At 45.4% G+C, this 16475-nt stretch overlaps 1 protein-coding gene across 2 annotated transcripts in view; it reads right to left on the reverse strand.

The window, feature by feature from the left end:
* The window catches only part of SOBP (sine oculis binding protein homolog), a 122822-nt gene that overhangs the window by 12125 nt on the left and 94222 nt on the right, over positions 1 to 16475 (reverse strand). For both annotated transcript variants that reach the window (XM_068398150.1, XM_068398140.1), the window contains one exon: positions 6406 to 8360. In XM_068398150.1, the coding sequence (XP_068254251.1) occupies positions 6408 to 8360 (1953 nt within the window). In that variant the 3' untranslated portion in view covers positions 6406 to 6407. The remainder of the gene's footprint in view (positions 1 to 6405; positions 8361 to 16475) is intronic.

Below are 16475 nucleotides of genomic sequence, written 5' to 3' on the forward strand. Positions count from 1 at the left end.
ACTATAGTCTTTGTTGCTAGGGACTCTCTATTTAATCATGAGTTGTGCTTTTTTTCCCGGCATAAACTTTCCCTGTGCCACTGACTTTGGTAGCTTGACAGCACAAAAACATACTGGTGGAGAGCTAGAGTCCCTCCTATGCCCGTTTTACACTTAACGCTTTTGAATGCAGCCAAATCTGCTTTGCACCAACTTAAATAAGAGGAGCATTAGGCCTTATATGTATGAAGGTGCCTAGTCAGTCTTTCAAGCCTGGCAAAGAATGATGAGTAACTCGTCGTTTCAATATGAACATGGGTTGTACCAGCTTAAGGAATGGCATGGCTAAGATGTTTATTTCAATTCAAATAATTTTCATTTCACAAGACAATTAAACTAATAAGGGCAAGTAAGCACCAAAGTGATCTCTGAAGTCAGTGGTCCCAGGTCCTGGGAGCTGTCAGGTAAGCTACAGCCTCCAGGAGCCACAGGGTCTGCAAATTTCTCTGGGTCTGTCAATCGAGCTACAGCATTTTTTGCTGTCTGAAGTTCTGGCCCTGTGTTTTGTTTGCCAGCAGCCCTAGATTCTCACTACCTTTGCAAATCAGACCAGGTGTAGCTATTTTCTAAATTGGGTTCAAAAATCAGATTTCATATTTGAAACATGCCCTATGAGGTTTCATAGAAAAGCAGGAGGAATCCATCAGAAATCAGCACTTGTTCCTTTGATTTAAAGTGTGCACTGATCTACGGCAGCATACCACGAGCCTGCTTGTTACTGTCACTGAGATGGAAGTTAGCGCTCCCACACCCCAGCAGCGAGATGTGGGAGCTGAAAGCCACTCTGGAAGTATGTCATTTTATACTTCACCATTTTGAGAACCTTTCTTTTTCTTTTTTTTTTTTTTTTTTTCCCTGGGAAATCCTTTTTCTGATTTAATGTATCTGAGAAGCTACACAGGCAATTTTGAAACGTAAGATCACACTGCTAGAGCCAAGCAACTCTCAAGGGCAAAGCTTCAGTTCCAAGCAAATGTGTTTAAAGCTTTGTGGTGTTGTCTCTCCTCTCCCCCTTCAGATAAATGGAAAATTTCTATAGGGTCATAAGAATCCAGGTGAAGGAAAACTTCTGAACCAGAAGAGTAGGTGTTAAGTATACGAGTCCAATTACTCTGCTCATTTAAATTAGTTCAACACCAGTGGAACTATATTCAGTTAAAATTAGCTAAGGCTTTGGCCCATAGTACTGTGTCAATGAAGATGATGATTAGCATAAAAATGTGTTTAAATATGTAAAATCTGTTTTCAAGTATACCTTTAAGGTCAAATTCTATCCTGATCAGAGTAAGGAGGGCAGGGTAAGATGCTGGTAGATAGATGCTACAGTGACAGGGGAGCGATAAAAACTCTTAAGGCAGAAAGGGAGGTTAATAGCTATGCCTCTTGCCTCAGGAATCCTGACCAGAGCAGGAAATCTAGTGCTGGACCATTATGAGCAGGGGAGCTCACAGTAGGATATATATTACTGCTGCTCTGAACTGGAGCATTCTGCATGTTGTATATTTTTACGACTACAATGTAGGGACTAGAGCCAGCAGTGTGCCCTTGTGGTCAAGAAGGCCAATGGCATCCTGGGGTGTATTAGAAGGGGTGTGGTTAGCAGGTCAAGAGAGGTTCTCCTCCCCCTCTACTCTGCCCTGGTGAGGCCGCATCTGGAATATTGTGTCCAGTTCTGGGCCCCTCAGTTCAAGAAGGACAGGGAACTGCTAGAGAGAGTCCAGTGCAGAGCCACGAAGATGATTAAGGGAATGGAACATCTCCCTTACGAGGAGAGGCTGAGGGAGCTGGGTCTCTTTAGCTTGGAGAAGAGGAGACTGAGGGGTGACCTCATTAATGTTTATAAATATGTAAAGGGCAAGTGTCATGAGGATGGAGCCAGGCTCTTCTCAGTGACATCCATTGACAGGACAAGGGGCAATGGGTGCAAGCTGGAACACAGGAGGTTCCACATAAATATGAGGAAAAACTTCTTTACGGTGAGGGTGACCGAACACTGGAACTGGCTGCCCAGAGAGGTTGTGGAGTCTCCTTCTCTGGAGACATTCAAAACCTGCCTGGACGCGTTCCTGTGTGATATGGTCTTAGGCAATCCTGCTCCGTCAGGGGGATTGGACTAGATGATCTTTCGAGGTCCCTTCCAATCCCTAACATTCTGTGATTCTGTGATTCTGTGACTAGACAGCTGGAGTTTTGGGCCTATAACTCAGCAGATGCTGACCCCAGGACATACGGGATGGCTCTGTAGGTGGCCATACTCCTACTATTTCCATTACTTCTGGGAGAATTCTGCTGACACAAGCAGAAAAAATCCCTTCTGTCCCCAACATAGGGTTAGTCAACACACACACATACACACACACACAGAAGCTAGTTGCGAGTTTAGCGTGTGCCACTTAATTTTCTAATTTAATTTACCATAACTATCACGTTAACTCCAAGCAGACCTTAGTGTTTCCATTGATTTGCTTTAGGAAACCTTGACACCAAAACTGGAGGGTTAAAACTGATCCCACTTGGACGTAAAGCATGTAGGCAGGCTATACTAACACTGCCAATTTTAGAAGCTCACGTTGCTCAAACTTGAAAAAATAACACTCAACAGAATATTCTTCCTAGCTTCATTCCTTTATCATAGTAGGACTTTGGCACTGAGACATCTTTTGCTGGTTCTTCGAATTGCATCAAGCTAGAACAGCTTGACAGTCCACATCCTGATGGAGAGGCTAAACTTTAACATCAAGGATTATGTTGCTGATTAACACTTCCAATAATCAAGTAATTGGTACATTAAATAATCCAGAGTTTGGCAACTTGCCTGAAAAGGTCACGCTTGCATTGATTCCTTTTTAGAGAGTCCACGTTGCTATTACACGAATTCAATCTGTCTGTCCAGAACTCTAGCGTAAAAATATTTGGCTGATTTCCTTCTTTTCATACAATGTGATGTGAAATAAAATCCAGGAAAAGTTGCACATTAGGGCAGTATGTTCAGATTTTCCAATTAGGGTAGGTGGGGAGCAAGAGAGAACAACACAATTCTCTGGACTTTTTCTTCTCCTGGGTTAGCATTGCCAGTGCAATTGATACAAACCTCCAAGGGCCCAAGGCAACACAATTATTAGTGCAGCTCCTACTCTCTTTGTATTTTTGCAGAATTTCTATGAGGTTGTGAGTCTCTCATGAGGGATCCTCCCCGCAACCAGACTGCTGAAGGAGCAGGCTTTTACCTCCGCCCTTCCTCGGGCCTGGGCAGGAGGAACTCACGGGAACGGCGGAGGTCAGGGTTGTGGCGTAAGGGGCTGCACGGATGCTCTGCTCCCCCTGCTCGTCCTCTCTGTACAGACACTGGCAGGCTCTGAGCCCTGTGCAGCCTTCACAGACATACTGCTGGGAGGCCAGAAATCTAAGCAGTCCCCCTGCTCCCCTGGACTGGCTATTACCAGCACTAGTGAAAGGAGGGCTCTGCATGAAACCGAAGAGTCCTCACCGCAAATCAATCATCAGAGCTGCACAAATCACTTGTGTGTGCCTTGAGAGGCTCAAAACCCACCCGCATTTTGCTGAGGTACCCACTGGAATGAGACTGTTATCACGCTGTTTATTTCTGCAGAATATTTTGGGTGTCCTCTTTCCCTTGAAGCACATAAGGATCCTGGTCTCATATCTCTTCTGCATAGAGGCTACTTCTTTTCTTTTTGTGGAGAAAGAAGGGCATGAACACAGACTAATAACCATCACCATGCCATGCTATGCTATTGCACAAAACCCAGAGGCATGGCAGATGACTAGGCTGGGCTTTTTAATGTTCAGTGTCTCTGGGGACATCTATGTCTGTGCCAGTCACCCTAAGTTTCCTTCACAGCAGGAAGAAACAGGCACTCCTAGGGCACAATTCATCTGGGCTGTCTTAGTTGTCGACTTCAGGATGAGCTCAGCTGTCTCTTTGAAGTGGCTGCTTCTCTAGGTTGATTTTAAAGAGAGTTTGGGCAACTAGCTCTCTGTGTCTTCATTCCAGATGTCTATATTGGGTCAGATTAATCTTGCTTGGCAACTGAACACTTTCCTGTAAGACAACTCTTACACTGAGACAAAGGAATATATAAAACTCTTGGTGAATGGGAAAATGGTTATTCCTGAGGATAATCACAGTGGCAATTATTGACATTTAGAGCATACAAAGAGCTGAGGACAATACTGAGTGATAAAGCATCCTTCTTGTCTTTTCAATGCAGCTTGTTCAGTTTGCCCACTTTCTCTGTCAAATACTATTCATGAAGTGATGTCATCTATCATGTCAGCAGGCAAAAATACACAACTCGGTGAAGCCAGAACTCTCTCTGAGTTTTAAGGCTTTGGCTCTGGATGATGCTAAATCCTTCTTGGGATTGGGACCTTAGAAAGGTGGCATTACTGCAGCCTGGATGGTCTGGGCAAGCATAAACCGATGCTAAGAACCAGCTTGTCTTTGACTACAGTGTCAGCACACAAATGTGCGAGTCTCTTAGCACTGGCTTGAAACAAACCACAGCTATGGGGAGCTTGAGCAAAGTGGGAAAGGATGGGTTAACCACAGCTCTCCTGGAATTAAATAAAAGGGATACATTCAAATAGTGGCCTTCTCACTGGATCAAATTACAATCCATAGGTAAAAGTATGTGTACATTTATGAAGAGACAATCTTTCAAGCTCCAAAGGTGGCACACTGGGGTTTGCAATAAAGATCTTGCTGCTGCTGAGAGGGACATATGGTCCATCCATACCTCAGGGCTGCGTAGGGGGATCCCCACTAGCAGGGCCTAGGAGTGTGTAAAGATTTTAAATATTCATTTGACTTCTGAGTTATTGTATGTGTTGGTTATTAGTCCAAGAAAGTTATAGTTGTCCTCTGTTCTTACAAATGTATCTTGTAAATGTGTCAGCATATGCCGAGGGCAAAGAATAATGGTTCTGTCCACCAAAGAAAGTAAATAAATACTGTTTGTGATCAAGGGACGTAATGTTTCCGGCACTGCAGCCAGCACAGGGAACACGGCGTTAACAAATAAAAAAGGGAGTCCTGACTATACTGCAGTACCTTTGATGGTACAATTTGCCTGCAGTGATGGAGCAGGGAGATGTTGCAATGGCCCAGATTCCACAGCCTGCGCTGCTGTCTAGGGTTGTAGGTGCCAAGCCCTTCAAGGCAAAATTCGTATTGCGCCGCTGCAGTCACTATTTGTGCTACCAGGGACAGGGATTTACTGGAGGCTACAGAATATTCCACAGATTGTAATGAAATCTGGCGTGTCATCAAGCCACACCCAGCAAACCATCGGTATTTTACTGCTGAACAGATTTCTTGCAATACCCACCATTTTCCCTTTTCCTGAAAGAAGCTCTCCATGCTTGTGAATCTAAACAAATGCAATTACATTTGTTTCTTGCTCACAGGTTTGAAGTGACAGACATATATTAAACTAGCAGTTTTACAAAGGTGCTGTTTTATCAGAGGGATTCAGTAGGCTGGGAATAGGGAATTAAGGGCGGGGGGCGGGGTCCTGCCTCTGGAGCATTGTCCTTGGACAAGCCACAGTTGTTGGTGGACTCACCCATATCTCTGCCTTGCTTAGCAGCCCTAGCAGGAACCACGCACATATAAATACCGTAGGGCTGGGGAAACCTCAGCTGCTTTTCTGAGTTGGGAGACTTGCACCAAAGGCAGATACCTCAGGTAAAAGAGTAAAGCCCCATGGCACAGGTCTTGCTGAGATAAGCCACAGCAGGCAGGTCCCAAACAGCTGGCAGTTCCTAAGCACTGATACCCAAGGAAGGAAAGCTCAGGGAGAGGGGGTTCACTCCCCGGAGAACAGCCCAGCTGAAAGCCAGGGTGCAGTCTGAAGGCAGACCAAAGTAAGATGGTTGGAGATGACCATTTGGTAAGTCAATTGGATCTGAGCTAGCAGGAAGCAGCTGGGTCGTCCTGCTCTATGCTATGCTGTAGGGCAATTTCAATCATCATCATCATGAAGGCTTGAGTTGCTGCGTAACTCAGCTGGAATAAGTAAGCAGATTAATGGCCCAGACCTAAACCATATCCTAGGCAGAAAACCACTGACTTTGACATACACAACACAATAATTTCACAGCCAGCACCATCACAAAACGTTCTGTGAGCAAAAGTGTAATGAGGCTGCTGATGGATGGAGTACTGACAAGTACAGATCCAATACAACACAAAGAACAACCATAAATACCAATGGTTTTCTGAAAGTGCTGATAAATCAGGATCTGTATCTTGTTTCACAAATGCCACAGCCACACGAGTTTGACCTCATACCTGAAAATACTCATTCTACTCACACAGAAGGCAGTAGTGATTACACAAACCTTTACTTATTCTGATTTCGAATTCGGAGACACCTCCTTTTCAATGGTGGCTCCAGATCCTCTGGCCCTGTGCTGAGTATTGGCGTTGAGATAATGCACGGCGCGATAGCAGTCTTTTCTGCTGGTTTTGGCACAGGCTGGATCACACAACCTGTCTTGGGCAGCATCCGCAAAGCATACGCATGGTCCTCATCTGCTGGATTGTTAAGGTTCGGGTCCTGTTTGTCTCCCCCAGCAAGGGGCTCTTCCCCGGTCTTCTTGCCAGCATCTCCCTCAAGGTGGCAGTTTGATGCACAGTTGTTCTCCTTAACGGACTCCAGCTCACTCACCGCCATCTCCTCTGGGGGCTGGGGCTTTTTCGGCTCCTGGGGTGGCTCCGGGTTCTTGGAACCCTCCGTGCTCTTTGTGCCATTCACAATGACGTTGCACACTGCTGCACCAGCTTCCAGTCCCGGCGTGCCAGAGGCCAAGGAGACAGGACAGCAGTGAGCTCCGTCACTGCACGGTAATGATTTTGAGTCAACTGGGCTGCAGTTGTCCCTGCAGTCACTGCAGTTCCTTTTGTCTGAGCTACCAAAAGCCAAATTTACAACACTGTTAGGTTCACGTTCAACTTTCACTTGGGCGTGTAAAGCCCTGTGGATAACATTGTGCAGTCTAGACCGGTGGCCTACTGTTAGGTCTATCACACCGTCCTGTGGACCCTGTAGCACACTGGGGAAACCAAATTTACTGTTCACTGGACTACTAGGTCTGACAGTCAAGTCAACAACTTCATTTTTACTGTGCTCCTGAAGCACTTGAGCTTGATTTAGGGACTGGCCTGAGCAGCTCGGCGATGAGTCAGAGGATTTAGATGATCCTTGCTTTGAGTCTCGAGGGGATGAAGAGCTATTGGTTGGCTTTGCACCAGGTGTCTCGCTGGAGGTACTTGGAATGAAGCTTTCGCCATTGCTGGAGAAGCCATTGGGGGGTTTGGAGTCATTGATGTGAGGGATGGGGATGGGAATGGGGATGGGGACAGGCAAAGGGACAATGACAGGATATGGCACTAGTAGAGTCGGGGGTGGCACCAGCGGGGCAAGGGATGGCAATCCAAAGTTCATCATCTGTGGCATAGGCATAGGACCATTTGGCATCATGCTGACAGGGGGGAAGGGAAGACTGGGCAAAGGAGCTCCAGGAGGGGGAGGCGGCAACAAGCCTGGAGGATTCCCAGGCATGGTAGGTGTTGTGGGGGGATGGATATGAGGTGAAAGCATTGGCCTGTGCATGGGGCTAGAGGTGGGACCGATACTTCTGGGACCACCTGGCGGGGGACCAATTCCAGGAATCATTGGATTTGACAGAGGGCTGTTAGGATTTGAGGCATGGTGAGGCGGACCACGAATAAATGGTGGACGGATTTGCTGCATAATTTGTTGTTCCATGAATATGGGCAGAGGAACTGGCCCACGGTTTGTCATCACCATGGGAGGACTGCGAGGTGGGACACCAATTGGAGGCACAATGCTAGCAGGTGGCTGGACAGAAACTGGTGGAATATTTGGATTCTCACTGATGGGAATAGGTTTGGGAACTGGTGTGGGGATTTTAGTGACAGAGCAGTTGGCAGTGTCAGACGGAGAGGCAGTGGTAGACGCTGATGGTCCAGGACCTTGAATTTGGCCAGCTGCAGACGCTGGGGATGGGGCTTTTCTCCGAGCATCTGCTAGCGGTATATTCCAAGAATCTGGAGTTAGCAGCTGCACCCCAGTGCCTTCTGCTTTATTTTCGACTGGAGGATGTAATGTACTGCACAGTCCAGCTGGAAGATTGGCCTGTGTCTCTTTGTAGAAAATGTCCATTTTGTACTGATTGAGACATTTTGCACTGCAGAACTGAAGCCTTCTTTCCCCGTCCCCAAAATCCAGATACTCTTTTGTGTGTCTTATGTGCTTACACCAGTCACATACCTACAACACAGTAATAAAATCAAATCAGGTAAGAAAAGCAATCTTCTCTTCATAGTGTTATTTCAAAAGTAATTTCTCAGTTGCTTTCTAAATACTCACATTATTTTTCTAGCAGAAAGAAAAAAGTTACGTTTGTGAAAACTATACCTTTTTTTTCTCCAAAATATTGGTGAACTGAATGCCACTCCCTTTTCTGTCTCCCATGATCTCAATTCTACCTTATACAGTACATTATATATCTTAAACCCCTACCACAGAGAAGAACCCTCAGCTGGCATAAACTGTTATAACATGCATATGTAAGTATACAAAATCTGTATGAGTATGGCTGCAATTACTCCTCAGTGGTAATTTAAGCACACCTATACCGCCTGGGATGCCATGCTACACAAGAAGTGTGATAACTGGAAAAGGACTCAGAAAGTTGCTGGAAATGAATGCAAATAATTTCTCCTAAACTGCAGCACACTGTAACATTTACTATTCTATTAAGAGTATCAAATAGTAAGTTGGAAAGGGTGTGGTATTTTAAAATGCCATCATGAAATAAAAAGCATCATTCATCCCTTGCCCTTCATTCCAAGGAGAAACGTGGAAATGGTCAGGTTCAAATAGTCCCAATCTGTGATGTTTCGGCAAGCTGGAATTATTTTCTGAGCTGTTTGCCCAGTCTTGTGTACGAGTGGCTTTGAGTAAAACTCCTTGGCAAGCAAGGGCCTATTTAGCAACTTTTCAAATACTATGGCAAAAAGTTTGCATTGCGGGCTCATTCTTGTTTTGTTTCTCTGCTTTCCATTTAATCCATTTCTGTGTTACTATTGGTGTGGTGAAGGCATAGCCATTTTTTTTTAAAGTAAGGCTGCAGAACTAATTAAGCTGTGAAAGGTTTTCCCAGTCGTAAACCACTAGACACCAAAGTTCAAAAAATAGTCATTCTAGGCTTCAGAATCCATTACTTCAGAGAAATTATTGTGATTTCATTAACACATTAATTTTGCAACACCAACAGCTCTCACAGATGGTGAAGACATGATCTACAATTCAAATATGACTCTTGTTTGCACAAATGCCTTTCCTTCATATGGCATTTTAAACAAGAATTAATATGAGTAATCTTGCCATAGCTATAAACAGATAAACAGATGTCAGATTTTTCAGTGCCTTACTTTTTTGACAGAATTTTACACACACAAAGAAACCATTTTTGTCATTTACATTCGTTCTCAAAATACTCCGTTGACAGAGATTTTTGGTGCTTTCTATCTGCATGTTGAGCCTATGACCATGTCAGAATACATCCTGGTATTGTTTCTTCTGCCTTTTCCAAATAGCCCATATTAGCTTGTTTGGAAATGACTATATCTTTTGTACAAAAAAAAAAAAAAAAAAAAGAATATGATTGTGAAAAGACTGGATTAAAAGCATAATTAATTTTAATAACTATTGGCCATATAAACAATTCCAAACAACATATGTCGGGCATCTGATTACCCATCTCATTTAACTCTCAGCTTTCCTTTAATATAAACAGTGGTGACATTTTTGAGTTTTCAGTAATATATCTTCACTATATATATATATATACACACACACACATACAGACACCCCCACACCCCCTATATGCTATGGCTATTAGCCTGTTTATTTTAACTCTGCAACCTGTTGGTTATCTGGTCAGGTTGCTATCTGATTCCCTCTCCTGCCTCCCCACCCCATTCACACACTCACACACACACTCCCTCCCTCTACCAAGAAGTTTTTATCCCAACATTTAAATAATTACTTGAGAAATAGCAACTATTAAGTCACCTCTGAAGCCTGGGAATGCAGGGCCCAGATTTTTAGCTTGGGCACACAGACACAGCGCCACGTGAGATAAAGCAGACGGGGGGCTGGTGCTGCTCGATGCGTGCGGCATTAGGACGGGCGTATTTCCAGCATGATACCCCATGCAAGGAAGAAAATTTCCTGATGTGTTACAAACCGGGCCAGCCCTGCATTTAACACACAGTGACGATGTAGCGCCCTAAAAAACGTGGACACAAAGGCTGTCAAATGCACAGAAGAGTCAAGATAAACTCCTCCGCTGCCCTGGCACACGCATCCCCCCAAGGCGCAGGGCGGACGGGAAGCAGGAGTGCACGGAGGAAGGCAAAGCAGGGGCACCCCCACTTCCAAGGTCCCCCGGGTTTTACCAGGCATCGGCTCTCCCTCTGCTCCCTGCAGGAAGGCTCAGCGGCCATCGCAGACAGCACTGGAGCTGGGCAACCCCTCACCGCAAATAGTGCAAACATGCAGCAGTGGGCACTGAACCATGCTGGGTATTTGGCACGGGTGTGGGTTTTGCCACCCACCTGGGAAGTCAACACAGGATGATCTGATGGAAACACTTTATAATTGACCTCCTGAAATTTTCTGACTTGCCACTGTTTTCCAAACAGACAAAAGGGGAATTTGTGAGTCTACACCGTGAGTTAATAAGGTACTATTTAACTCAGTAAAGCTGCTGAATTTACCTTAAAGTCATTTTTGATCACGGGCTCACTGCTGTAGCCACAAAATGCTATCTTTTTGCATGTACGGAATCAGGATGCAAACCACTGTGCTCCTTCTGCCACTTGCAGGGTATGCTTTTGCCCCAAGGGCTGTGCAAAGAGGCAGGAGGTCTCCATGTGTACCCCAAGAGCTGCACAAAGAGGTACCAGGAGCTCCCAGCTGGCTCCTGCGGAAGGCTAGGGGAAGGATGAAGCCCACCCCAGCCCATCACCCACCAAAACAGTGTCTGCTTGCAGGGAAAAGATGAGGAGTAGACCAGTCTTGGAGGCAGCTGCTGTAAGGGATGGGGCAGGACTGCAGATGCAGCTGCTTCCTTGATTTAGTCCTGGGATGGTGCAGCTAAGACTTGCCCTTCCTTCAGGGCAAAGGAAGCAAACCAACTTGTAAGCCCGCTGCAAAAGAAGCACCTGAGAAATATGAGAGAGTAAACCCAGCCTCCTTATCTTTCTAGGAAAAGTCACTTTCCTCAATGACTTTAATTAAACAGACTGAAAGAAAAATAGAGCCCCCAAAAAACTTGTGGCATCTCTTGTAATAACTTAATTTTATTAATTATCAGTTGAAAAATTCACTGAAATATTTTAGTGTTTCATTGCTGTATTGATTTGTTTACCTCAAGTGGGCTCCTATGTCACTCCTAGCTAAACAAATATTTTCTCTTCCTCAGTAAAATATTTAGAAATTCTGCTTGGAAATCCTCTGCTGATTTCTCCTGTTTTCAATAATTCACTGATGTACAAGAAACTCTGAGGTCTGCCTGCCTCGCTCACATATCGATCACAGACCATTCTGTGTATTTTATCGCTAGATAAAATTAATTAAACCCACCAAAATTAAAGGCAACGATTCTGTTCCTCTGAACACCCTGGATGGACCAAATATCTAATAATTATCTAATTGATTTTATGCAACCTCTCGAAGTGTTGAAGTTAACATCAGTGAGAAACGTCTACCTACTACATCCATGTATTTCATTATTTCCTTTCTTTCTCTTTCTTTCTTTTTCTTTCTTTCTCTTTCTTTTTCTTTCTTTCTTTCTTTCTTTCTTTCTTTCTTTCTTTCTTTCTTTCTATCTGTCTGTCTATCTAAGCAATCAGTGTATGCTGCTTATTTAAAATACAAGTATAAAATGTGCATGTCATACGCAGGTAATATGACACCTGACAATACCATACTAAGAGGCAGAAAAACAATCCCTACGATGAGGAGGAAATTACTGGAGGAGAAAAAATGTCACTTAAGAATTAATGAATCAAGTCTGGCTTACAGGACTGATCATTTAAGATGAGGTCAATGAATGTATGATACAAATGGCTATATCACTAGAGGTAATAAAATGGAGCAATATCATTCATTTTACATCTAACTAATGACATGCTCAGAGTAATTACAGACTTCTAAAAGCCTACGCTGATTAGTTCAGGTGAAACATATATATCTTTCCGTTCAGTAAAATAACATTTTCTTATCTGTAAAACACACAGCCAATGTCTTAATTTTTTAAGTACTTGCATTCCATACAGAACATCGTCGTTCTTCACAACCAGCTTAAAATCTCTGTTCATTTATTCCTTCTGCTTCCCTTTTCCTGCCTCATCCTTTCCCTTCACCGAACAACCAAGAGAGGAGCTCAACTGTTGCACATTTAACATTAACTGTTGTTAATGCTGCGCATTGGATTTGGTAGTGCTTACGCACAGGAGTAGCTCCCTGGGCTTCAGCAGGATTAGTCACAAGAGTTAATGCTGCAGGATCACGATCAGAGGGCCTGACCCAGCACCCGTGGAAAAACACAAAGAGACACCTCTTTAACGCAATCAATTGGCTTTGGGTCTGACACTTAACGCCGGCCTCCGCTCACCGTGGGGTCGGCAGCAAGCCTTGCCCCTGACCTCAACAGGAGCAGCGGCACGGCCAGGGATTTTGGAAGGAACTGCAGCACAAATACACAGGAAGAAAATAAATGCCGTGAGGCTGAGTTTCAGACATTTCCTAACAAAAATAGGCAAAGCAACCATTTTGTACATTTCTGCCCAAGAGGAGGTGGGACTGGTAGCAGCGTGACTGACAAGGAGCACAAACATTTCCAAGACAAAGGGTCAAACCTTGCAAGGTGCTAACCGATCCCCTATGCACCTTCATCTCCCTTGGAAAATACTCCTAGGACCGCTCTTGGGCAAGCACGCTTCACACCACGAATGCCAGAACACAAACTCTGAATGACAGAAAGATCAGTAATAAGATAACTGCCTATCTCATTCAGCTGTAATGCAACAACCCTCAAGAAGATTAAATTTACCTAACTGGGGCATGTCCAATACTAAACAACAGAATGAACATTTCCTTCAGTACATTTAATGTATTTATATTTTAGTGGCGGGTTGCCAGTGTGCTACTTATAAGCTCAATGACTTGATATCATTCATCCGCTTTCCTGTGAAACACGCAGCAATCTACACCAGGAGACGACTCAGAAGACACTGCATCAGCAGAAACATTACTGCACCCAATACGGGAACACCGAGGAAGCCAGGACCGAGGGATCCTGTAACGCTCGGATTTCTCTAATACAAAGAGGGAAAAAAAGCCATTCCTGTTGGCATCTGTATCTTTATTTTGATAGAAACGTCCAAAGTGGAGTCCAGACGTGGCCACGAGATTTCCCCGCGGGCACAACACAGGCATCCTGCTGCGCTTAAAAGGGCCATGCTTGGGCTTTAGGCACAGGGTAATTAATACTTTAATTGGCTGTGAAATGCAGGCACAAAGTTCACCCATTAGTGCGTGTACTGCTAACCTCTAGTATCAGACACTACTTCTTTAAGAAATACATTTGCTAAAAATCTCTCTGTGGAGGTATCAGCCCAAGAGAAACCAGGAACGACTAACGTGCAAACACCACCGCTGCGGTGAAAGAGAGCCTGTGCCTTATACGCAGTGTTTGGGACTAATATCAGCTCCCTGGTAAAGCTTAGTGAGAGGACAGAAAGGGGTCACTAGGGCAAAGCCAGTCCCTTTTCAGCTTCTCCAGAACCAGAGGGAGACTAATGAAGTCCCTTTCCTTGCTCAGGAGAACGTGGTCGTGGGACACCTTGCGCAAGGGAGGGCTGCATTGCATCCTGAGGACCAGGGACTTATCAAGGATGTTGAAACATGGGACTGAAGATTATCAAAGCCTCGCTTCCTAGCATAAAATACATGTATTCAACTTTGCTGGATAGTTTCTATTCCCTTTTGCCACTGTGGTATCCAACTGCTGTCTCTTCATACATGCTCAGGCATATGTTCTGGCTTCACAGATGCCACTGCACATTTCCTATAGCCCATTCTGGCCCTGGCTGCCTTTCATTTTAGCCCAGACTGTGTCCCAGGCCCTTCGCTGCAGTTTCTGGCCCTGCCACCCACCCAGCATGTGCGAGGCGTGGAGGCAGAGGCTCCCACTCCATCCCAAAAGCTGCAAGGTGAGAAGACAACCCCCCCGCCCCTGCACATGCTCCTCTCTTGCAGCCAATCGAGAACCCGACACACCAGCCATATGTTTTTCAGAAAGGGCTCAAGTTTTTTGAAGCCTGCCAAACATTGGACACAGCAGCAATCTAGAAATTAGGAAGTGGCTTGAAACACACATGCAGAGGTTTCTAGTAAACAGCCAAATGAGTCACAACTAGTGCTCTTACACACAGCTCAGTCAGACCCTTTGCAGATCACCCAGTGGCCGCTGCAGCGTGGACACCAAGGCACCTTGCCACCTGGGCCCCTGCGCAAGGCTGTGAAGCACTCCCAGCAGGACACCAGGGAAAAATTCAGTGTATCAGAAGGAAAGAAACCCAGATCTGTGTGTCCTGAAGGACTATGTGCCTAACTACCTTTAAAAGGCAAAGGAGCATGAAACCTCTCTCAGCTGTCCTCGCCAGCTCCCCCAGCTTGTTGGGCAATGTGGCTGCCTGCTCCCTCCCTGCTTTCCTCCATTTATCCACCACCAAGGCTCCTCTTTGGAGCAGGTCACCTAAAAGGTAATGGTAATATCTAAACAAATCCCCACGTAGATCCTGCCCACAGTTCTACATCCCCTGCCATGGCCCCATCTCTGCAGCGTGCTGCATGACCAAGCATGGAGAAACTTTGGGGCAAGAGCTGTACCTTGAACGTTAACGTAATTCAATGCTTGTGAACACAGAGAAGCCGCGGCCCCAGTGGGGCTCTGGGTCAGACTGACCCCTCCTGCAAACATCAGCTCGGAGGTCTGTACCAACTCTTCACCCCCTGCCCCGCTCACCTCCTGAGGGCCCCCCCCCGCAGAGCTGCCCCTGGGGAAGCAAAGCCGCTGCTGGGCTGGGAAGGTGCCACTCAGCTATTAGCACACACACGGAGATTTGTTTGACATAAAGATCGTTCCAAGGCACTGAAGTTCCCTTTTAGCGTTTCCTGAGTCAGAAAAAGGATGAATATTAAGAAGTGCAAGGTAGGCACCCTGCCATGCTGATTGGGAAGGTGAGCAGGTGAAGATCTGCAGAAGGACACGGCCGTGCTCCGCTCAGATGCATGGGGTCAGAGTGAGGAAGAGGAAGGGAACATGTTTCACCCAGAGACAATGGCAAATTACAAACTCCTTTGAGAGGTTAGCGATAATCAGCATAATGAAACTGAAATTCATAATTTAAAGGCTTTTTTGCTTATCCTAATGCTGTTGTGCTTTTTTCCCAGCTAACTGAGTTATCACAAAAGGTATTCAGCTACCAGCACCCTGCACCAAGTGATGGAGTGAGTGCAGCCCTCGCCAGAAGTTGCAAAACTGGCTGCCACTCACCAAGGTGTCCCATGTTTCCCTACTTGATCCTCCTCCAAAATGCTCACCCTGGATCTGCTCAGGCTTCCTCCCGAGAGGGACTGGGTAGCCCAGGGCATGGCCAGTGCCTGAGCAGGGTACACACGGGTCTGTGTGCCCAGCACCGCAGCCGCTGCATGTTAGCCCATGGGGCAGGGGGCTTTGGTCTGGGGGTCCCTGGCAGGGATGCAGACTGTCCCCAAAGGAGGAGGGCAGTTCACAGCATATACTCTCAAGACAACTGCGATCAAGTCCCTGCCTCAGCTGTCGTGACTGGGAATTGATGCTCTTTCACCACCAAATGTCAAACAATCCTAGTAACAGGCATAATCCAAAGTGTGGCTCCAAGCAGTTACCCAGCCTCGATCACCATTTTCAATGCGCTTATTGCAAGACATTCAGCATGTTTATTGTGGTAGGATTTTTCTGTCCGAGATGGCTTGTGATATTTTTTTATAATGATTGTTCCATTTGAATGGAGTGATTATTACAAAACATAAAAAAACCCATATCATTCCAGCTGAAACCCGCTGCGAAGGAACCCCGAGGCAGGCTCTAACACACTGTGAATGTGGTTACAATATAGCTCGTAGTGATGCTAGGTGTGAAGGAAAACAGATTTTTACAATGTTTGGAGCTTTGTGCAAAAACAGTTGACAAAACAGAACACGGCAGTTGCCTACAACTTAAAACTGTCCTGTGACAAGTTTCTCTCTGTTTAAAAGAGACCAAAG

Source organism: Nyctibius grandis, chromosome 1 (genome assembly GCF_013368605.1).
Source record: "Nyctibius grandis isolate bNycGra1 chromosome 1, bNycGra1.pri, whole genome shotgun sequence".
Classification (NCBI taxonomy): domain Eukaryota; kingdom Metazoa; phylum Chordata; class Aves; order Nyctibiiformes; family Nyctibiidae; genus Nyctibius; species Nyctibius grandis.